A 22428-nucleotide genomic window follows, 5' to 3' on the forward strand; every position below is an offset into this window, starting at 1 on the left:
ATCCCCCCTTAGTCTCCTCTTTTCCAAGCTGAAGAGTCCTAGCCTCTTTAATCTTTCCTCATATGGGACCCTCTCCAAACCCCTAATCATTTTAGTTGCCCTTTTCTGAACCTTTTCTAGTGCCAGGAGATCTTTTTTCTTTAGTAGCCTCTTGGGAGGGATCTTGGTGAAGGTTGTCAGGGGGTACTCAGTGACTCTCCCTTTTAGGAAGGAAGCTGGGTCCAGTCTCCCCATGACTAGTGCTGGTGAGCCAGCCTGAGGGGAACAGATTGTCCAAGGAGCCTTTTAGGGCTTAACTGGTAAATGAGCAGCTGGGCCTACCAGAGAGTTTTTTAGAATTCAGGGAGGGTTGATCTGGAGGCAGAACCGGTGGGGAAGGAAGGAGATCACTGCAAAGGCTATTCCTGCTGCCCCAGCTGCAGGGAAGAGAATGGAGGTTCTTCATCCACAGATAAGGGCAAGACTGCTGTATCCCAGCCCCAGGAAGCTTCTTGCTTTAAAGGATTTGAAGATGGTCAACAGGAGAGCGTGGTAGGACCAAAGCCCTTGGTGAAATGGTTTCTTTTTTTGTTTGATGGATTCTTTGTAGACTCACAGGGCGTTCTTGGATACAAAGCTCATTTTAAACTTGTTGGAAACACCCAGGGAGTAGGGATTAAGATAAAGCATCTACCATGCCATGACTGACCACAAGGGGCCAGTTACCAGCAGGAACATGAGTCTGTTGCATAAATCTTTTATAGGCAGTGTAGTTGCAGCCCTGTTGGTCCCAGGATAGGAGAGAGACTGCAGGTGGGTGAGGGAATATCTTTTATTGGATCAACTTCTGTGGGTGAGAAAAACGAGCTTTTGCAGTACACAGAGCTCTGGGAGGGAGACAGCTTCTCTCTCTCCCCAACAGGAGTTGGTCACATAAAAGATATTACCTCACCCTCCTTATCTCACTCAATACATTCGGTCAACTAGTTTCCCCCTTAGCCAGTACTTTACTGACACATTCAAAGATTCCACCAGCCTTGCTGAAAGTGAGCTGCTTGGAGCATTTTGTTCTCTTAATGATCATTTCAACCAAATCCCCAAGTACTGAGGTGAGGCTGGCTGGGTTGTAATTCCCCGAATCAGAGCTAGGCCATTATTTTAAATTATGAAATATTTTGCTACTCTCAAATCCGGTGGAACAGCGGCTGTATTGAATGAGGATGCAGATTTCTGTCGGTAGCCGGGGAGGGAGCATCTGGGCCTAGGGACACAGGGCTTTTTCAATTCTCCCTTTGCTCCAGGTCCTCAGCCCCTGCTGGTGCCGCGTTTGCACCAGCGGAAGGGAGCAGCTCTTCCCAAGCCGGCAGCGGGACAGGCCGCCAGGACACTACAACGTCCTTGTCTTTCTTAACTGCTCCCTTGAGCTGCGGCTGGTGCAGCCACACGTCCCTCCGCCGGGAGCCGGGCTCTGCGGCTGGTGCCGGCCGGGGTTCCCGGACACCGGAGCCGCGCGGGCCGGGCTGGAGCCAACGAGACAGAAACCGAGAATTCGCCTCTCCCGGAAGGGGGGGGGGGCGGGGCGGGCGCTTGATCGCTTAAGGGAGCTACTGCAGCCGCGGCGCCATAACCTCCCCGCGGTAACCCCGCCCCGAACACCGACCCGCTCACCGAGCTCGGCCCGCGCCGCCGCCGTCCCCGGCTCGAGCGCCGCCGCCCGCGATACCCCGGAGCCGTCGGCCTCCTTACGCCCCGGGTAAACTCAACCCCGGCTCGGCCCCGCCCGATCACGCCCCCCCCGATAACCCGCAACGCTCCGGCCCTCACCCCCCCGAGAAATAACTCCAGGACTCGCCCCGCACCGCTCGCCCCACCGCCCGATAACAAACCACGCCCGTCCAGCCTCCACCCGCGGAAACCCGCCCGCCCCGATCCCGCGGCCGGACCCGGCGCCCGCCGCCGAAACGCGGCCCCGCTCCGCTCCCGCCGTAATCCCGCTTCGGCCGCCAACGCCCCGCCCTCCGCGGTAAACTGCCCACGCCCCTCGGTAACATCGCACAAAGCATCCCTCGGCTGTCGGCCCCAGCTCGCTACGCCCCCCCGCACGGTAACATCGCAGTCGACGTCCGCAGCGGATGTGGGGCGCTCGATTAAGTCAACGCCGTTCAGCGAGGGGCCACGGGGCTCCTACAGCGCCCTAGCGAGCCGGAAGCGGATGGGGCCGGAGCCATTACGCAGCTCCAAGCCGCAGGGGGCAAATTGAGCGGGGGGGCGTGTGGGATTGCGCAAGGAGCGGGGGAGGGGAGAGCGGCCGAGGCTGATTGCCGGAAGAATGCACGGCGGAAGCAGGACACACCCGCAGCCCGTGAACGAGTGCGAGGGCTGGGGGAGATTCGGTAATTCCGGGGCGGGACTGGGGCGGGGGAGCAGGCGGAGGCGGGTGCTGGGAACGGGGGTGAGACGGAGTGAGGGGGCGCTGAGTTAGGTGGGTAGAAGTGGGGGTGGCGAGAGGAAGCGGGAGCAGAGCAAGCCTGGGGGACGTCGAAATGAGGGGCAAGAAGAGAGCAGGGGGCGCTATTTGGGAATGGGGGATGACGGAGCAGGGGGACTGGGAATGACGGGAGCGGAGAGGGGGCCTGGGGATGGGGAGGAGAGGAGATGGGCGGGCGGCATGTGGAGATAGAGGGAAGCAGAGCACTGAAGCCCGGGCGCTGCTGGTGGAGAGCGGGGTGGACTGGGAATAAGGGGGAGGGATGGGGGGCGCGAGAGAGGGGGTACGGGTGGGGGTGCGCTGGGGAGGGGGAAGCAGACAGCGTGGGGGGGACATGGGTAATGGCGGGCAAGCAGGGAGCAGGGGGGGCGCTGGAATGGGGGGCACTCGACATGCGATAAGAAGCAGGGGGGCTACCTGGGAATGGGCGGGCGGGAGCAGCCTGCGGGGAAGGGTGGGCACTGGGGATAGGGGGTAGTGGAGTGGGGGGGGCACTGGGGATAGGGGTTAGGGAAGTGGCCGGGGGGGGCTGCTGGGATTAGGGGATAGGAGAGCTGCCTGGGAGGGAGGGAGGAGGAGGGCGCTGGGGTTAGGGGATAGCAGAGCGGCCGTGGGGGCAGCGGCTAGGGGGCAGCAGAGCAGCCTGGGGGGGCGCTGGGGTTAGGGGGTAGCAGAGCAGCCCGGGGGTGGGGGGTGTTAGTGCCCCTGGCTGTAACATCCTTGCAGCCAAGTGTTGCACTGCTGGTCCAAGTGGGGAGGCTGGACACCAAGCTCCAGGTGCTGCAGGGGAGCCCAAGGATCCCAGTCCAGGGGTGCCCAATGGTGCTGTGTGTCCATAGCAGTCGGACACTGGGAGGCAGCCCCCAGACCCTGGCACATTCAGCTTTTGGTGGTGTCCGTTTCCCTTACACTGGCCGTCTGTCGAGGTGGAGAAGATGCTGTTGCATCTGTAGGAAGCTCCCCATAGGGACATCCCCGCTCCGTTCTGAGGAGCCTGTGGCAATGATTCCTCTGCTGCTGTCCACCAGCTCTCAGCAAGTCGCACGAGTGTAGGTCACAGCCTCGCTGTAGTAACTTGGGTACAGCTGAAATCGCTGGGCAGGTACTTGGCACAGCCAGGCCGTGCCTCTGCTGCCGCTACCCAGGCTGCTGTGGCCACACGGCTGTTGATACTCGCACTTGTTTGCTGTGCGCCTGAGCAAGGGAATCGCAGCCTTAGCTGGTGGTGCAGCCATAACCTGGGATAGAGCCCTTGTGCGGGGGGGATAGGTGGGCAGCTCCCTAGCCCTGGTAGAGAAGCCGTGTGAGCGGTTCCTTTCAGGCAGCAGAATCTCTGATTTCTTCCCATTCTTAGCAGGTGGGGAGTAGCCATCGGGGAAGCTGTTCTTCCTCCCCTCCCGGTGAAATGCACAAGGCAGATGGCTCCAGGCTCCTCTCTTGAAGGTCTCCACGTGGCGGGGGGATGAGCAGGAAAGGGTGTGTGGCATGGCAGAACCCAAGATCTGACCTGAGCACCAGTGGGCTTTGGTGAAATAACTTGCATGAACAGGGTGCTGTCCTGGGAGCCAGTCTGTGCTCTGCCAAGGGCTCCCTGTGGGGCCCTGAGCCAGTCGCTTTGGATTTCAGTTCCCCACCAGCACCACGGGAGCGAGAGGGTGAAGGCTGGAAAGCTGGCGAGGCTCAGGGGCCGCAGACACTGGACCAGGTCAGGACTGCAAATAGTCCAGCTGCCATGCAGTGGGGCGAAAGCTGCACGTCCCACGCAAGCCAGCGCGCACTCTCCCAACAGCCAGCTGTGCTCAGCGTCCCCTGGACTGCACTGACAACTCCCTGGCAAAATGAAATCTAATCTGGTCACCTGAGTCTCCTGCCAGCGTAGCTGCTTGTTTGCAGAGGCGTTGGGTTTTGGGGACAGAGCTTGCGGGTTTCCCCCACCCTGTTGGGACCAGCAATGCTAATTGTGTGTAGGTGGTCGCGGTGCTGGCCAGGCTCTTAGCTGTCACTGGCTAGCTGCGAAGCCACGGCCTGAGTGCGGGGGTGTGCCTGGACCTTTGAATGCAGTGCTTCTGTCCTGCAGAGGGGCCTGAGGGCATCGGTGTGCTCCACCATACAGGCCTGGCTGAGTGGCTGACTGGCTCCTCTACTGGCTGTCAGTGCTTCTCCAATCCCCTTGCGCCTCGTTTTCTCTTCATGCAGGAAGCGGTTGTGAAGTCCCTGCTGCACAGGGAAAAGGAGGTGCCCCAGTCTTCCATTGTCTTGCCTAGCTCCCCTGCGTGCCATGGGAGCTCTGTTTCTGGACGCTGAAGGCAGCCTGAGCAGGGGCATCGGGACTGAGGGGTTCACCTTTCCCCCATGCTGTAGGATGTGGGGCTCGGAGGGCACTTCACATGCAGCTGGTAGCATGTGGAGGACTCTCCCTGGAGCCACTGCCGAAGCCCCGGCTCCCCATGTGGCGGGGCCCAGCCCTGGCTCAAGACGCTAGTGGTAATGTCCGTTCCCCGTGCCTCCCATGGTTGTGCGGCAGAAAGAAGAGAGCTGGGCACTCAAGTCCTCAGCCCATGATAGCACATTTCCTTGTGCCCCAGCAGTAACTGGCTGGCGCTCCATGTGTTGCAGTGGAGACTGAAGACACTCTCGAGGAGACGCCAGGAGGGGATCTGGTGCTGCAGAGTGATCTACTGCTAGGCCAGGACCTGGAGTTTGAGGACAGCAGCGACAGGATCATGGGCTTTGAGAAAGACTTGGAAGGTTTGTCTATGGACTGTGTGTGTTTTCCAGAGGGACCCTGTAGACCTGCGGTGAAGGGGGACGCTCCTCCATTGGAGCTGGGTGAGAGCAGCTCTCCGCTAGACCCCAGCGTAGGGCCTGCACTCAGGAGTGGCTGTGGTCTCTACTGGGCACTAGGAGGCTGGTAGTCCAGGCAGCAGCTGTTGTTGCTGGTTTGGGGGGCAGAAGGGGGAGAAAGGAGCTGGCCCTGTGCTCAGGGTTTTGGGGAGGAAGTTGGTCCTGGGGCCCTGGCACAGGCCCCTCCCTGCAGTCACCTCCATCCCGAGCAGGATGGGGAGCCTCTGTGTTTCCCAACAGCAACTGCTAGGGCTTCTGAGGGATCTGGAGTTGTGAAGCTCTGTCTCCAGAGCCCCCTGGGGCCATAAGGGAGCATTGCCCGCAGGACCCAGCACCCCTGTGTGTGTCCCCTGAGGTTCTGGTTAGGGAAAGGCCAGGCCGGGCATGTGCCTCACCCACCCTTGGCTACATTGACTTGTATCTGCCATCGTGCTGCCCAGGTGCCTGATTAGCTGTGACCCTGGGACCCGTGCGGAGGCAGGGCGGGCGCTTGCCTAGGTCGGGTGAGAGATGGATGGGGTGGGTCTGACCCCGCGCTCTGGGCTTGAGTACTGTCATGTGGGGGTTCTGCTCCCTCAGAGGTGGCCTGGGTTCCTGTGGGACAAGCGCACGACTGCTGAGCTCTGTGCAGAGGAAACGGGTTGGGTGGGGGGCCGAGCTGCCTGGGCTCTGGTAGGGTCTTTGTTTGTCACTGTGAAAAGCACAGGCAAGTCCAGAGAGAGCCCACGGAAGCGCGTGGACGAAGTCAAGACATGAGAGCTACAGTCATCTGGGCACCCTTCATGCCCATACGTAGGGACAGTGTCACGTGTTGCCTGTCGCTGCTGGGCCGTGGCGAGTTCGCTAGGCAGGGCTGTGGGGAAGATTGATCTGAGGCTGCTGCAATTGACGTGTCAGGTGGCAGAGCCAGGAGTGTGCTGGCGGAGGAGCCCCGGATGGGACAGGCCCCAAAGATCTGGATTCTCTTCCTGCCCCGGGGCTGCAGGCAGTGACCTTCGGGGGTTTCCTCCCCTAGTGTGTGTGCGCTGCGCTCACCAGGGTTGGGCACACAAGTGTCGTGCATCTACCTTGGTCATCTGCGCCGGCACAGCTACATGAGTGCAGAGATCCCAGCACAGATCAGCCAGGAACCTGACTGGGTCGGGGTGGTGGTGGTGAAGGAATGCTTGCTGGGCTCCAAGACGCCGGGAGGCAGGCAGTCATTCCAGGACTGGATGGTGTGCAGTAAACGACTCTCCTCTCTTCCCACCTGCACCCAACTCCCCCAGACCTGCCCCAAGCAGAGTCCTGGCCTGAAAAGAGAATCCCTGAGAGTCCATCTGGAGCTGTTGAACTGGCGTGGAAGATGCGCGGCCTTATAAAACCTTAGATGATAGATTGATTCCTGGCTTCTCAGAGCTGCACCTCCCGGCTGCACGTTTGTAATGTATGTTCTAAATGAAGTGATGTCTGTGCACCAAGCAGAACTCCCTGGCCCTGGCATCCTTGGAGGGCCCTGCCAGGCATCAATGGGATCCTGCAGCAACAGGTGTCATTTCAACACCACCGCCAAATGCAAAGTTGTGTCTCTAGCAGCACAGAGCGTCGTCCTGTCTCTAGCAGCACGAGCCAGAGGAACTTCCTGGAAAGCAGTGACTCAGGAAGGGACTTGTGGGCCAGCTGAACGTCGGCTCCCAGGGCCACGCTGCTGCGAAGAGGCTAAACGTGATCCTCAGACGTATAAATTGGCAGATGGTGTTACCTCTGTATGTGACATTATTGAAACCGTTGCTGGATGCTGCGACCACACTGCAAACAGGATATTGATGAATTGGAAGGGGTTCCGCGAAGAGCCACAAGAATGATTTGAGATCTGGAAAGCCTGCTTTGCAGCGAAAGACTGACGAAGCTCGTTTATTTAGCTCAACCAAGGGAAAGTGAAGAGGTGACTTGGAGCAGGATCTGGAAGGATTCTCCTAGCAGATGGCTCTTCAGTCTGGCAGACAAAGGCAGGCTGGGATCTGAAACTGGAGAAATTCAGCTTGGAAATAAGGTGCAGATGTTTCCCAGTGAGGGGGATTAACCATGGGTAGGGTGACCAGACGTCCTGATATTTAATCAGTCGGGACGCAAATTGCCCTCCGGCGCACAGGCAGACGGGGGTAACATTCCCCTGCCCAACTCCAACCCGGCCCTGCCCTGACTACACCCCTCCCTTCCCAAATCCCTGCCCTGGCCCTGCCCCCTCACTGCCCTATTGGATCCCTCCCCAAATCCCTGCCTCTTCCCCACTGCATTCCTCCCCCATCCCTCCCAGGCTTGCGCTAATCAGCTGTATGGCAATGCAAGCGCTGGAGGGAGCGGGGAGAAGCAGGATGAGGCAGCCAGCTCGGTAGGTGGAGGCAGAGCGAAGGTGAGCTGGGATGGGGGGGCAGGGCGTGGAGTTGCCGCTGGGTGCTTAGCCCCCACCAATTTTTCCTATGCTCCAGCGGCTCTTGGTGTTTGTTGCTCTGCCGGTACCTCCCACTCCCACCCCCCGCGTCCAGCTATTTCACATCTCTTATCTGGTCACCCTAACCGTGGGACATCTGGCCGGGGGTGTGGAGGATTCCTCAGCCCTGGGAGAAGTTAGAAGATTGGGCACTCTTGTTTTTTGAAGATCTGCTCTGGCTCAGCCAACAGTTCTGGGCTTGATGCAGGAGTCCCTGGAGGAGGGTCAGTGGCCCGTTCTGCAGATGGTCACACTCGCTGGCTGCAATGGCCTTAGCAGTCTGAGCTCCAATCAGCAGAGTGATGTTTCTGGAGAAGTCTCCATTACCCCAGCAGTGAAGATCTATGGAGAGACATCATTTAGGCGGGTGGCCATAAGAGACCGCGTGTCCCTGTGTATGGGGCCCTGAGCTGGCAGCCCGGATGTCTTCCTGCCTCTGTCAGTGACCTGTGGTAAGTCCCGCACTCTGCACCTCCCTGCCCCTATCTGCAGACAGGATAGCGACCGTGACCTCTGCAGAGCACTCCAAGGTCTCTGGGGGTTAGTGGCGCAGAGCTGGGCCATGTGCTCAGCTGGGTGTGCTGATCGGGCGTGCACTGCATGCCTATCTGGCTGCTGGCCCCACCCTGCCCCGCCTTGCAGCTCTGTCACCTGGTGTTCACTAGCCCTCGGCATGGGGCCGCGTGCTCTTGGCTTGGACGAGCCCAGCACGTGTCATTGCCAAGCACTGCATGGGCTCCCAGTGCAGTGGGGGAGAGGAGAGGAGAGCTCGGCACTGGCACAAGGACTGGGCCCTCTGCACTAAACAGCGCAGGAGCCTTGGCAGGTTCCCCAGAACTGTCCCTCAGCCTGCCCTGGGCAGATCCTGCGAGCGCTGCTGCTGTGCAAGTGGGTCTGTTCTCCAGCCTGCTCCTGGACACACAGTGGTTCACGTGTTGGTCCCTGCAGCCCATAGGTTCTTTCCGGGATGGTCACAAAGCTCTCTTATTGGAAGGGACCATTGTGATCATCTAGTTTGACCTCCTGCATCATGCAGGCCAGAGAACCCGCCCGATGAGTCCCGTCTTGGGCCCAGAACTTCCAGCAGAGCTAGAGCGGCACCTAAAAACTTCAAGGGCTGGAGAAGCCTCCGCAGCCCTCGGCCGGTTGTTCCAGTGGAGCATCCCGCTGGGAGCACGTGGTCAGTTAGGAGTCAGAGTAGATACAAGTCCTGTGCTGACTCTACTCTCAGGACAGTCCCCCGAGCTGTAACTCTCTGTCCCTGGGTGCAGGATTGTATGTTTGGCTGGATTAGTGAGCCCAGCTTCGCAAGCAGTTCCAATTGCTCGCTATGTTTGACCTGCCGCCATCATTTAGCGACCTACTTTGACCCCTCTGCCGGGGTGGGCATTGTCCATGAAGGCAGCCCCTCTTTGTATTATTCATTTGTGTTCCCATCGTGCCTAGGACCCTACCTACGGACCAAGCTCCCATTGTGCTCGGGGCTGTCCCAAGGCGCTGGCTGCCTTAGACAAGACGTGGACAAAGGCGAGGGTGGGGGTCCAAGGGAACAGTGCAATGGTATTGGTCAGCATGATGGGCAGTGGGCTGAGCCCACCAGCAGACTACCCTTTGTCAGGCTTTCCTAGGCCTCAGAAAAAAGCGGGTGCTGAAGGAGGGTCATGAGTTTAGTGGAACTTTGCAGGGAACCCCCCAGGTGAGAGGCAGCCAGGCAGAAAACACTGGGGTGCCTGTTTAAAATGTAACCAGTGGGTGCTAGTGCTTGGTCAGTTGCAGGAGTCGGCCTTCAATTGTGAGTGAGAGCGAAATTGCTTGTCTTCACTTTCTAGGCCCTGCACAAATGATTTGGTGCACTAGAGAAGGGGAAGCCAGTGGAGGGGTTCAGAGAGGGGTGACATGGTCAGAGTGCCCCAGACTAGGACAGAGATCTTTGCAGCAGAATTCTGAATGGACCTGAGTGGGACAAGGTTGCCTTTGTGAAGGCCAGAGGGCAGGATGTTGCAGTAAGTGAGATGTGAGCCTGGTGGAAGGTTTTAGTTGGGTGGATGGACAGATTAGGCTGGATCCAAGAGCTGTTATGCAGAAAGAATTGGCAAGATTTAGACACCGCCTGCAAGTGAAGGCCTAGAATGAGGTCTGAGTCGAAGCCGATACTCAGGTGATGGGCCTGAGTGACAGCTGGATGGTGGAGGAGTCCTCAGCGATCGAGATAGGAGGTAGCAGGCATGTGACATGGGGAAGATTAAGAAGCTCTGTCTTAGCCATGTTGCACTTCAGCTGATGGCTCGGCATCTGCGAGGAGACGTCAGCAAGACAGGACGAGGTTGTAGTTTGGCAGCAGGAGATGGGCGTGGAGAAGAGCAGGGGACCAAGGACAGAGCCTGTGGAACCCCCACAGAAAGAGACGAGGATCCTCCAAAGGATGCGCTGAAGGAGCAACTGGAGCAGTAGGAGAACCAGAAGAGAACAGAGTCATGGAAACCAAGGCAAGACAAGGCTGCAAGCAGAGGAGCATGGTCAGCGGTATGAAAGGCAGCTAACAGCTCAAGGAGGGTGAGGATGGAGCACTGGTTCTGAGCTTTGGCTAGGGAGAGGTCATCAGAGATTTCAGCAAGAGCAGTTTCAGTGGAGAGTGAGGGATGGAAGCAAGGTCAGAGAGGATCTTGGATGGAGTTGAGGAGAGGAACTCCAGATTGATATTGTAGAAAATGAACATAAGAACGGCCAGAGGAATAGTGGCCAGTGAGAGATGCTCCAGTGGGAATGAACAGAACAGAGCAGTTATTGAGTGATCTAGCCCCTGTCATCCAGTCTTTTTTGTTGTTTTTTAATTGGAGATATACCCATCTCCTAGAACTGGAAGGGACCCTGAAAGGTCATCGAGTCCAGCCCCCTGCCTTCACTAGCAGGACCAAGTACTGATTTTTGCCCCAGATCCCTAAGTGGCCCCCCTCAAGGATTGAACGCACAACCCTGGGTTTAGCAGGCCAATGCTCAAACTACTGAGCTATCCCTCCCCCCTAGTCCTAGTCAGAGGGTTAGGGACACTAATCCCCGTGGAATTCTGTGCCAAAAAAATAAAAATTCTGCATGCAATATTTTAAAATTCTGCATCTTTTATTTGTCAAAATAACACAATATAATCATGCCAGCTTCAATTATTTTGGTAATTTATTTCAAAATACCGGTCAGCAAGTATGTCTGTAACAATACTGACAACAAAGACGACTCAGGAAATGTTTTTTGACAAATAGATTCCTTACTAGGGACACTAATACAGACCTTTGAATAATAATTCATTTAAACTACAACACAGAACCGTATTTCCCCCACCCCTAAGAAGCAGTGCAAAGGCCGGGGGAGTCGGGGTAACGGAGGAGCTGAGGGAGAGGGAAGGAATTGCTGGGCAGGGCCCTGGGAGTGAACCTGGAGGGTTGTTAGGTGTGGGTGGGAGATGTATGGAACAGGGTTTTTTTTGGCAGGGTGGGAGAGGTTGTTCAGGAGTTGGGGGGCCTTCCCATGCAGACCCTGGCTGACCCCCAGCCTCTCCCATTCAGACAGGCACATCTGCCCCATCCCCCATGCACCTCCTCTCCCCCATGTGTTTCTACACCCCCACTTGACCACTGCTCCCCCCATCCCCATGTGTCCCTGCACCCCCACTCCCATTCTGCCCCTGGCTCAATGCTGTCACCTCACTGGCTTTGTGCCCCCTCCTTTGTTTGTCCCATCCCCCCGGCCCTTCTGAACCCCAGTCTGTGACATGCCCCACTCTGGTCATCCTCCCCTATATCCTGTCTCCCCTCACCTGGCTCCACAGGCAAGGTGCTGTAAGAAGGCAGCTACTGCCCCCTCCCTCTCTACAGCTTCTTACTCTAGCCCAGAGCCAGCTGCCCTCTCATCTGGTGCCACAGCAGCCCCTGGTGGGCAAAAGGTGTAACTGCAGCACCTCCACTGCTGAATCTGTTTCTAGGGGTGAGGGGATCTGCAGGGGACATAATATCAGGGTTGGAAGGGACCTCAGGAGGAATCTAGTCCAACCCCCTGCTCAAAGCAGGACCAACCTCAACTAAATCATCCAAGTCAGGACTTTGTCAAGCCAGGCCTTAAAAACCGCTGAGGAAGAGGGGAGGGATAGCTCAGGGTTTGAGCATTGGCCTGCTAAATCCAGGGTTGTGAGTTCAATCCTTGAGGGAGCCCTTTAGGGATCTGGGGCAAAAATCTGTCTGGGGATTGGTCCTGCTTTGAGCAGGGGGTTGAACTAGATTCCTCCTGAGGTCCCTTCCAACCCTGATATTCTGTAATTCCACCACCTCCCTAGGTAACCCATTCCAGTGCTTCATCACCCTCCTAGTAAAAAAGTTTTTCCTAATATCCAACCTAAACCTCCCGCACTGCAACTTGAGACCATTACTCCTTGTTCTGTCATCTGCTACCACTGAGAACAGTCTAGATCCATCCTCTTTGGAACCCCCTTTCAGGTAGTTGAAAGCAGCTATCAAATCTCCCCTTCGTTCTTCTCTTCTGCAGACTAAATAAGCCCAGTTCTCTCAGCCTCTCCTCATAAGCAGGGGGCTGGGGCACATGAATCATTTTTGTTGCCCTCCGCTGGACTCTCTCCAATTTGTCCACATTCCTTCTGTAGTGGGGGACCCAAAACTGGACACAGTACTCCAGATGTGGCCTCACCAGTGCCGAATAAAGGGGAATATTCACTTCCCTCGATCTGCTGGTAATGCTTCTACTATTACAGCCCAATATGTCATTGCCCTTCTTGGCAACAAGGGCACACTGTCAACTCATATCCAGCTTCTTGTCCACTGTAACCCCTAGGTTCTTTTCTGCAGAACTGCTGCCTAGCCACACGGTCCCTATTCTGTAGCAGTGCATGGGATTCTTCCTTCCTAAGTGCAGGACGCTGCACTTGTCCTTCTGCACATGCACAGTGGCGCAGAATTCCTCCTGAAGTAGGACACCTGGAGCATGTGGTTCCATCCTTGACTATTTTGGCTAATAGCTGTTCGTGGACCTATTGTTTGTGAACTTATCTAATTATTTATGAACCAGTTATACTTCTGGCCTTCACAGCACCTCTTGGCAACGAGTTCCACAAGCTGACTGTGCATCATGTGAAGAAATACTTCCTTAGATTTGTTTTAAACCTGCTGCCTATTAATTTAATTGGATGACCCCCAGTTCTTGTTATGAGAAGGCGTAAATAACACTTCCTTGTTCAATTTCTCCACACCAGTCATAATTTTATAGACCTCTGTCATATCTCCCCTTAGTCGTCTCATTTCCAAGCTGAAAAGTCCCAGTCTTATTAATCTCTCCTCATGTGGAAGCTGTTCCAGACCCCTCATCATTTTTCCTGCCTTTCTATCTACTTTTTCAAATTCCAATATATCTTTTTTTTTTTGAGCTGGGGAAACCAGAACTGCTCGCAGTATTCAAGGTATGGCTGGACCGTGGATTTAGACAGTGGCATTATAATATTTATTGGCTGATTATCTACCCTTTTCCTTTTGGTTCCTACCATTCTGTTCACTTTTTTGGCTGCTGCTGCACTTTGAGCTGATATTTTCAGAGAACTGTCCACAATGCCCTCAAGATCTTTCTTGAGTGGTAACAGCTGATTTAGACCCCATCATTGTGTATGTAGAGTTCAGATTAGTTTCCACTGTGCATTACTTTGTATTTATCAGCTCTGAATTTCATCTGACATTTTGTTGCCCATTCGCCCAGTTTTGTAAGATCCCTTTGGAGCTCCTCACAGCTTGCTTTGGACTTAACTATCTTGAGTCGTTTTGTATCGTTTACCCCTTTTTCCAGATCATTTACGAATATGCTGAACAGCTGGTCCCAGTACAGACCTCTAGGGACCCTGCTATTTACCTCTCTCCACTGTCAAAATTGACCATTTATTCTTTCCCCTTGTTTCCTGTTTTGTAACCAGTTACTGATCCACGAGATGACCTTCCCTCTTATTGTAGAATTATAGAGTCAGGGATAGAAGGGACTGCAAGAGTCATCTAGTCTAACCCCCTAATCTAATCCCATGTTTGCTTAAGAGCCATTGCTGAGGGATCTTCTCAACGGCTTTCTGAAAGTCCAGGTACGCTATATCCACTGGATCCCCCTTGTCCACATGCTTGTTGACCTTCTCAGAGAATTCTAATTGGCAAGGCATGATTTCCCTTTACAAAAATCATGTTGACTCTTCCTCCAACATATCATGTTCCTCTGTGTCTGATACTTCTGTTCTTTCCTATAGTTTCAATCAATTTGCCTGTTACTGAAGTCAGGCTTACTGGCCTGTAATTGCCAGGATGGCCTCTGGAGTCCTTTTTAAAAAATTGGCATCATATTAACTATCCTCCAGTCATCTGGTACAGAGACTGACTTAAGCAATAGGTTACATACCACAGTTCTTCAATTTCACATTTGAGTTCTTTCAGAACTCTTGGGTGACACCATCTGGTCCTGGTGACCTATTCCTCTTTAATTTATCCATTTGTTCCAGAATCTTCTCCACTGACCCCTCAACTGGGGACAGCTCCTCAGATTTGTCACCTAAAAAGAATGGCTCAAGAATGGGAAATTCCCTCAAGTGATCTGGAGTGAAGACTGATGCAAAGAATTCCTGTAACTTGTCCTTGTCATCCTTGAGTGCTCCATTAGCACCTCGATTGTCCGGTGGTCTTACTGTTTGTCTGGCAGGCCTCCTGCTTTTGATGTACTTAAAAAAACAAACAACAAAATTTTTTAGTCTTTTGCTAGTTGCTCTTCAGATTCTTTTTTTTACCTGCCTAATTACATTTTACACGACTTGCCAGAGTTTATCCTTTCTTTTTTCCTCAGTAAGATTTGACTTACAATATTTAAGGGGTGTCTGTGTCTCTGGCTGCTGCTTTGACTCTGTTTAGCAATGATGGCATTCTCTTGGGGGGTGGGGGGTATACGTATGGTTTGAGCCTCTGTTATGGAGGTGGTAAGAAGTTTCCATGCACTCTTGTGACTGCTCCTTTTATTTTCCACTTAACTCGCCGCCTCCTTTTTGTGTAGTTCCCCTTTTTGAAGTTAAATGCTACTATGGGGGGTTTCTTTCATATTTCCCCCCCAGAAGGATGTTCCATTTAATTACATTATGGTCACTATTGCTGAGCAGTTCCACTACATTCACTGCCTGGATCAGATCCTGTGCGCTGCCACGTAGGACAAAGGCCATGTCTCCACTACCGGCGGAACTGGCACTGCTGCAATTGGTGCAGTGCCGTCGATTTAGCAGGTCTGGTGAAGACGTGCTGAGTTGATGGGCAAGCGATCTCCTGGCAAGGTGTGTGCTCCTCCTCCCTAAGAGCAGAAGCTGCATTAATGGGAGAGCATCTCCCGTCGACATGGTGCAGTGCAGACACCACTGTACATTGACGGGAGTTCAGTAACTTACGTTACCGAACTAGCGCAAGTAAGATTAACTTGCAGCCTTATGTAGAGCAGCACTAGGGCAAGACTCGCCACTGCCCCGGGGGTTCCAGGACTGGCTGCCCCAAGCACCCCTCATTAATGGCATCTAGAAATGTTCTTTGCATCCTATCCTGACGTGACCTGTTCCCAGTCAGTAGGGGGATAGGTGAAGTCTCCCATTACTGCATTTTCTATTTTTACAGTCTCTCTAATCCCCCTGAGCATTTCCCAGTCTCCATCGCCATCCTGGCCAGTTGTGTGTCCCTACTGCTATATTCTTCTTATTCATGCCTGGAATTTCTGTCCAGAGAGTGTCAGTCTGTGGTACCATTTGAGTCATTTAAGATTTTTTTACTCTGTGCTTTCTTTCACTTATAGTACTGCTCCCAACCAGGACCACCCGTTCTGTCCTACCAGGGTACAAAATGTATAGGAATTAGTGTTGCATTGATTATCATCAGTCTGCCAAGTTTCCATGTTTCCTCCTATATCAACAGGCTCATTTAATACCAGGCACTCAGGTTCATCCATCTTACTAGTTAGACTTCTTGCATGTGTAAACAAGCACTTATAAAATGTCACTATTTAGTTGTCTGCCTTGTTGTGACATCATTGAACGGGACACTCTCTCGTTTAACTCCTGCCTGCACGTTATCAGTTGCTGTCCTTTCCCCTTTACTAGGCTACTCCCCTAAGCAATGCCTCTGTCTGAATCATGTGCTCCTCCACACCTCTCAGGTCTCCCCCAGGCCTAACTCCTCTGACCTTTTTAATTTGACATGCCAGCAATCTGGTTCCAGTTTGGTGTAGGTAGAGCCCATCCTGCCTGTATAGGCTCCTCCTTCCCCAAAGCTTCCCCAGTTCCTAATAAATCTAAACCCCTTTTCCCTACACTATCCTTTCATCCACGCATTCAGACCCTGCAGTTCTAGCTGTCTAACTGGCCCTGTGTGTGGAACTGGAAGCATTTCAGAGAATGGCTCCCATGCAGGTCCCGGACTTCAGTCTCTTCCTTAGCAGCCAACTTTGGCCTCCAGGGCCTCTGTCCCATCCTTCCCAGCTCCGTGCAGTTAGTGAGCTCACTGATGGAGGGGGAAACAGGTCGGGGGTGGTAGCTGGAGAGGCAAATGGATTTTTAAGGGGGAGAAACTAAAGCCGCCTAGTCCTGGCTGGAGCCTGAGGAGAGGGTGGGGGTGAGAGTGAGCACAAGGCAGATGAGGAGGCTGGAGGGGGTCACTGGAGTTAGAGGAAGAGAAGAGACAGGAAACCTCTGCCTCTGTGATAGGGGATGGGCCCAGGCGTTTTATCCATTTTCTGGAACAAGCAGCGAGGCCCCATGCAGGGCGTTGCGGAGCCAGGAGTGGGAGGGCTTGAGGAGCCAGTGGCAGGTGCTTAGAAGGCAGCCTGGGGTTCGGCTGTGTTGGAGAAGCAGTGCTGTCTGGGAAGATGGCATTTGCATGAGCACACTGCTGCAAAGCTCGCTGGCCCAGTGTGTGCCTCTCTCAGGGCCTGGAGTGCAGCTGTCTGCAAGCCCTGTGCTCCCCTGGCCCAGGCTGCCAGCAGGACAGCATGGGGCACATGGGCATTGCCCCTGACTGCCATCTGTCTGGCTGGGGCACTACCGGGACGATTCTCTTGGTTCAGCTGCTTGGCTTCAGCTGTGCCCTTGCCATGGGGTGACCCTGCTGGGTGGGTGGTCAGTGGAGGTCCAGCCAGCCCCCTTGCCAGCTCTCATGCTGGTTTAATGGCCTCTCTGAGGGCCTGGCCAGCAGATGTAGAGGGAACCACTGCAGTTCCATGGAGTGGGGGTCCTGTGTGGGCAAGCCCAGCTGTTGGGCACTAGTGTCTGCTGGGGTGTCCTATGCAAATGCCTCTGTAGCCTGGTGGGTGGGTGCAGCCCAAAGGGGAGGGGCTCATGGATGGCTATTCAGGGGCAGGCTCCTGCACTGGTATCAGTGCCCTTCAGCACATTCATAAATGATGTAGAGGAAAAGGTGTAAACACTGAGGTGGCAAAGTCCAAAGCAAACCACGAAAAGCTCTCACAAAACTGGGTGACTGGGCAACAAAATGGCAGGTGAAATTCAATGTTGATCAGTGCAAAGTGATGCACGTTGGAAACCAGAATCCCAACGCTACATATACAATGATGGGGGCTAAATTAGCTGTTACCTTTTAAGAGAGAGAGTTATGGATAGTTCTCAGAAAACATCCGCTCAGTGTGCCATGGCAGACACAGGCAAACCGAACATAGGATCCATTAGGAGAGGGCTGGATAATAAGACAGAAAATATCATATTGCCTCTCTATAAATCCCTGGTTCGCCCACATCTTGAATGCTGGGTGCAGATGTCTCAAAAGAGAGAGAGTGGAGTGGGAAAAGGTTCGGAAAAGAGCAACAAAAATTATTAGGGGTCTGGAACGACTTCTCTATGAGGAGAAATTAAGAAGACTGGGACTTTTCAGCTTGGCAAAGAGATGACTAAGGGAGGATATGATTGAGGTCTATAAAATCATGAGTGGTGTGGAGACAGTAGATAAGGAAGTGTTATTTACTCCTCCTTCTAACACAAGAAGTAGGGGTCACCAAATGAAGTTAACAGGCAGCAGGTTTAAAACAAACAAAAGGAAGTATTTCTTCACACAACACAGTCAACCTGGGGATATTGTGAAGGCCAAGACTCTAACAGGGTTAAAAAAGAACAAGGTAAGTTCCTAGAGGACAGGTCCATCACTGGCTATAGCCAACATGGTCAGGATGCAGCCCCCCACACTGGGTGTCCCCTGGCTTGTGGCTACCACATGCTGGGACCGAGGACAGGGTTGGCTCACTAGATAATGGCTCAGTTCTATTTGTTCCTGGTAAAGCGTCTGGCTCCGGCCGCTGTCAGAAGACAGGACGCTGGGCTGACCTGGCCTGGCCCTTCTTGTGTCCAGTCCAGAGGGGAGGGGCTGCGGGTGGCTGCTGGGGGTGGATGTTAGGTCCTGTGTGGCCTCTGCGCTGACTGCTCCCCTCTCCCTGCGGCGTTTGCAGTGGACTCCCTGGTGGGGAAGATCTCCATCCCAGCTTACTCGCTGAGCGACGAGGACTACTCCAGCTACCGGCAGCTGAGCGTGGAGAGTGACCCTGAGGAGGGGCGGGAGCCTGGCCCCACAGCCCCGCCTTGTCCTCAGTGTGGCCTGCAACTGGCCGTGCGCTTGGGGCAGAGCTGCCAACAGTGTGCGGGGGCCGAGGAGGCCCGGGGCCAGCGTGTGCTCTACTCCTGCCAACTCTGCCCCTTCGCTTCCCACTACTCCAGCCACCTCAAGCGCCACATGAAGACCCACAACGGTGAGAAGCCTTTCAAGTGCCCGCATTGCGACTACGCCTCAGCTCAGCTGGTGAACCTGACACGGCACAAACGCACACACACGGGGGAGAGGCCCTACCGCTGCCAGGCCTGCAGCTTCGCCTGCAGCAGCCTGGGCAACCTGCGGCGCCATGAGCGCATCCACAGCCAGGACAAGCCCTTCCAGTGCAGCGACTGCGACTACTGCTGCAACCAGAGCCGTAACCTCAAGCGCCACATGCTGAGCCATCACCAGGCGGAGGAGGGGCCCTGCTGCCGGGACAAGGCCCAAGGTAGGGGGGCAGGACACACTCAGCACGTGGGCCAGAGCAGGCCGCTCTGAGGCAGCCTTGCTGGGCCAGCGAGGGCAGGGCTCCAGGGCCCTGGAAGGAGAAGCCAGTGTGGTCACTGGCTTCCAGTGAGGCTCCAGGGGCAGCTCCTGCTCTGTGGGGTCTGGGAGCCTGGGAGGAGTGGAGCTGTCTCTGGCCAAGTCTCAGGCCCAGCTCCGCTGACCGGGCCTGTGAGCCCAGCCTGCTCCCACCCGCTGTGCCCCAAACGCTCTGTCAAGCAGCTGGCCCAGCCCCTCCCCACCTGGCACTCGCTCGCTCGGGGAGGAAATGTGGGATTACCATGATTGCCATCGCCAGGGAGCAGGGAACCCCCCCGTGCTGGTTGGGTTGAGTGAGGAGCATTGGAAGTGGGGGGGGGGTTGCCTCTCCCCCCTCCCCCCCACGCTAGATTTGTTCTATTGGGGACTGGGCAGGGGGAAGAGAGGAGGGGAATGGACATGGCAGGCGGAGGAGGTCCCCACCCCCAGTCTCACAGCTGCCCTCTGCCCTGTCCTGCAGAGCCGCTGCTGCCGGAGCTGAACTTGCACGTGAGTGGTGCCAGCAGCCCCCTCCTGCCTGGCTGCACCCGCCTGCGGGGCGACGAGGCAGACGCCTTGCCAGAGCTGCTCTTCCCCTTCACCTGCCGCATGTGCGGGCTGGTGCTGGACGATGGCTTGGCGCAGGACGAGAGCCTGGTTGAGCAGATCTGCAGCCGCTGCAGCCTGGCCGTGCTGAGCACCGAGCCAGATGAGAGCCCCCCCGAGAGCGGCACCAAGGGCTTCTCCTGCAGCCTGTGCTCCTTCGCCACACACTACCCCAACCACCTGGCCCGCCACATGAAGACACACAGCGGCGAGAAGCCCTTCGCCTGCCCCCTCTGTCCCTACGCCTCCGCCCACCTGGACAACCTCAAGCGACACCAGCGTGTGCACACAGGCGAGCGGCCCTACAAGTGCCAGCTCTGCGACTACGCCTGTGGCAACCTGGCCAACCTCAAGCGTCATGGCCGCATCCACTCCGGCGACAAACCCTTCCGCTGCAGCCTGTGCAGCTACTGCTGCAACCAGAGCATGAACCTCAAGCGCCACATGCTGCGCCACACGGGCGAGAAGCCCTTCCGCTGCCGCCACTGCCCCTACACCACCGGCCACTGGGATAACTACAAGCGCCATCAGAAGATCCACGGCCCTGCTGCTGAGGGCTGGGCCAGCCCCCCAAGTGCCAAGCCCCGGCTGGCCCTGCCACCCCCAGCGGCCTCCCTGCATTAGGACCTGGGCCTGCCCCACCGCAGGCGCATGGCCAGGGGCTGAAATGCTGCTGCTGGCTGGGGGCAGGTCCCCCCCCTCAGACAGGCTGGGTGTGGGAAGCAGGAACTCAGAGCCATTGGTGCCCGGTAACCTGAGCTGGAGCCAGGGCCAGGGCGCTCCTCACCCCAGCTGTGCCCAGCAGTGTCACTGCTTGGAATAAAAGCCTCTGCTTCCTGCAGGGCCAGGCAATGGCTGCTGCCTTGTGTGCTCCCCAAGCCCATGGAGTCTGAGCCCCCGGTAGGCACTAGAGGGCTGGCTTGGTGACCCCTCCTCTCTGGCAGGGGAGGCTCAGGCCAAGCAGCACCCAAGCTGTGTGGAGCTGCTGTCAGGGGGAGGGAACAGACCCCCCACTCCCCAATCTCACACAGCTGTTCCCTGGAGCAGTTCTGCCTGTGCCAGCCCCCCCTGGAAATGGGGGTTCAGGGACTAGGAGGTGGAGTGCCAGCCGGCCTCTGCCCAGGCAGTGGAAGGAAACGTTGTCAGGGACCACAGAGCATGGCCCCTTCCCTCCTCCAGCACCCTCGGGTGCAGGAAGGAGGGAGGGGTGGGGGGGAGGCTGGCCTGGCCCCCCGCCCCGGGGTGCATCTCAAGGCTGTGTAATTTATATTGTGTATAAAAGCATTAAAGTCAGTTTGGGTAGCTGGCTTCACTATTTGGGGTGCAGAGGCGCCTGGCTAAGCCCAAGGGCTGTGAGGAAGTTTGAGCCCCTCGACCCTCAGGCACAGCCAAGAGCTTCTCAGTGGGCTCCAGCAAGGGGGTCGCAGCAGCACCAATCCCGGCCCTGCCCAAGTGCGACGTGTAAATGCTGATGTGTCACAGCCCCAAGCTTCCCTGGGCCTGGTGCAGTATGTGCGCCTGGCCCACAGCACAGGGGCAGGGCCTGGGCACACTGGCCTGTGCCCCCTGCTCCAGCGCAGGCACAACAGGGATTTAGAGTCACCTGCTGGGGCCCTGACTTGGGTTAACAGCTGACCAGGGCATGGACCTACAGGGGGTCAAGGAGTCGGGGGGGAGTTGCCCAAAGGGAGGCATGGCTGGGGGCCCAGCTGGAGTTATGGCCTCTCTGGGCTGCTGCTGCCCCCCCTCAGCCCCCGAGCCCAGGCAAAGCAGCCACACCTGTTACCGATCACTAGCCGCTTTAATCACTGCAGTGTGTAAACATTGGTTAATGTCCATTAATGCTCCAGTCCCTCTGCAGACAGCAGAGCCTACAGGTTACAAGCCTGGTGAGGATGCTGGCATCTATGAGCGGGTTCGTGGCGGCAGGCACAGCCACTGCTGAACTTCGGCCGCCGTTCTTTGTGCAAAGACCTAGCTGCTAATTTGGCATTTATGGAGGCCGGGAGGTGTCTGCCGCCATGGGAACAGCCCCTGGCCTCCACCTCCCCTGGCAGCCAGCCCTAGGACTGGCTCGAAGTGCAAGCTGCAGGCCAGTCCTGGCCCCAGGCCACTGAGCCCTCCTGCAGGGGTGGGGCAGCTGCCTCGTGGCGCTGGACCAGCCCGTCCTGACTCGCTCCGTGGAGGTGAGCGTTGTTCCCCCTGTGAAATGGGCTCCGCGGGCTGAGCCTGGGCGTCAGGAAGGTGGCGGCAGCAGCGGGGAGGTGGTGCACCCTCCCCCAAGGCAATGGTGGGTGGAGGGGGTTGAAGTGGGGCAGGGGCAGGTAACCCGACAGAGGCACATGGGACGTTCCCCAGAGCCGTGCTGGCCGCGGGCGACGACAGAGCGCGGAGCAGGCTACAGGTCCTCGTCGCCAATCCCCTCGAAGGCGTAGTTGCCGTGGAAGTCATTGGCACCCAAGTCACTGGCAGAGCCGGAGTGGCTGATGCCCCGCAGGCTGACGGAGGTGAGCTTGCTCTGCAGGGAAGGAGGGCAGGTTAGCGCCATCCCGCGCTGTGGGACACCCCCTACCCCCCCGGGAGGCGGCGAGTTACTCACCGAGAGTTTGAGCATGGGTTCCCGGCTGCCGTCGGGCGACTCCTGCAGAGATGGACACGGGTCAGAGGGGGCAGCAGGACAGGGAGGGTGAGGGCAGGGGGCTGCACTTACCAGCAGGGGTGGGGATTTCACAGCTTGCTGGCTGTCCGAGCGCCGCAGGGCCCCGTTGGCTCGCCTGCGGAACATCTGGGGGAAAGCAGACGAGAGCAGCTCAGCAAGGGCCGAGGGGCAGCCGGAGCAGCCAGGGGGCCCCATGGGAGCTGAGATGGTAGCAGTGCAAGAG

At 56.4% G+C, this 22428-nt stretch overlaps 2 protein-coding genes across 5 annotated transcripts in view; one reads left to right on the forward strand and one right to left on the reverse strand.

Annotated features, from left to right (window-relative positions):
- The first annotated feature begins 3870 nt into the window (after positions 1-3870).
- ZNF513 (zinc finger protein 513) lies at positions 3871-20400 on the forward strand. Of its 3 annotated transcripts, XM_032775208.2 has the most exons (5): positions 3871-3910; positions 5084-5215; positions 9228-9314; positions 18279-18866; positions 19422-20400. In XM_032775208.2, the coding sequence occupies exons 1-5, from the start codon at positions 3886-3888 to the stop codon at positions 20168-20170; spliced, it is 1581 nt and encodes a 526-aa protein (XP_032631099.1). In that variant the 5' UTR covers positions 3871-3885; the 3' UTR covers positions 20171-20400. The 3 variants fall into 3 exon arrangements, with proteins under 3 accessions (XP_032631099.1, XP_032631100.1, XP_032631103.1); XM_032775209.2 differs by lacking the exon at positions 9228-9314; XM_032775212.1 differs by lacking the exons at positions 3871-3910; positions 5084-5215; positions 9228-9314 and adding an exon at positions 9321-10304.
- Positions 20401-21328: 928 nt separating this feature from the next.
- SNX17 (sorting nexin 17) overlaps positions 21329-22428 on the reverse strand; it is a 42586-nt gene continuing 41486 nt past the window's right edge. For both annotated transcript variants that reach the window (XM_032775213.2, XM_075063528.1), the window contains exons 13-15: positions 22257-22331; positions 22146-22187; positions 21329-22064 (exon numbers count right to left, since the gene is read on the reverse strand). In XM_032775213.2, coding sequence (XP_032631104.1) covers positions 21945-22064; positions 22146-22187; positions 22257-22331 — 237 coding nt within the window. In that variant the 3' untranslated portion in view covers positions 21329-21944. The remainder of the gene's footprint in view (positions 22065-22145; positions 22188-22256; positions 22332-22428) is intronic.

Source organism: Chelonoidis abingdonii, chromosome 3 (assembly GCF_003597395.2).
Source record: "Chelonoidis abingdonii isolate Lonesome George chromosome 3, CheloAbing_2.0, whole genome shotgun sequence".
Classification (NCBI taxonomy): Eukaryota; Metazoa; Chordata; order Testudines; family Testudinidae; genus Chelonoidis; species Chelonoidis abingdonii.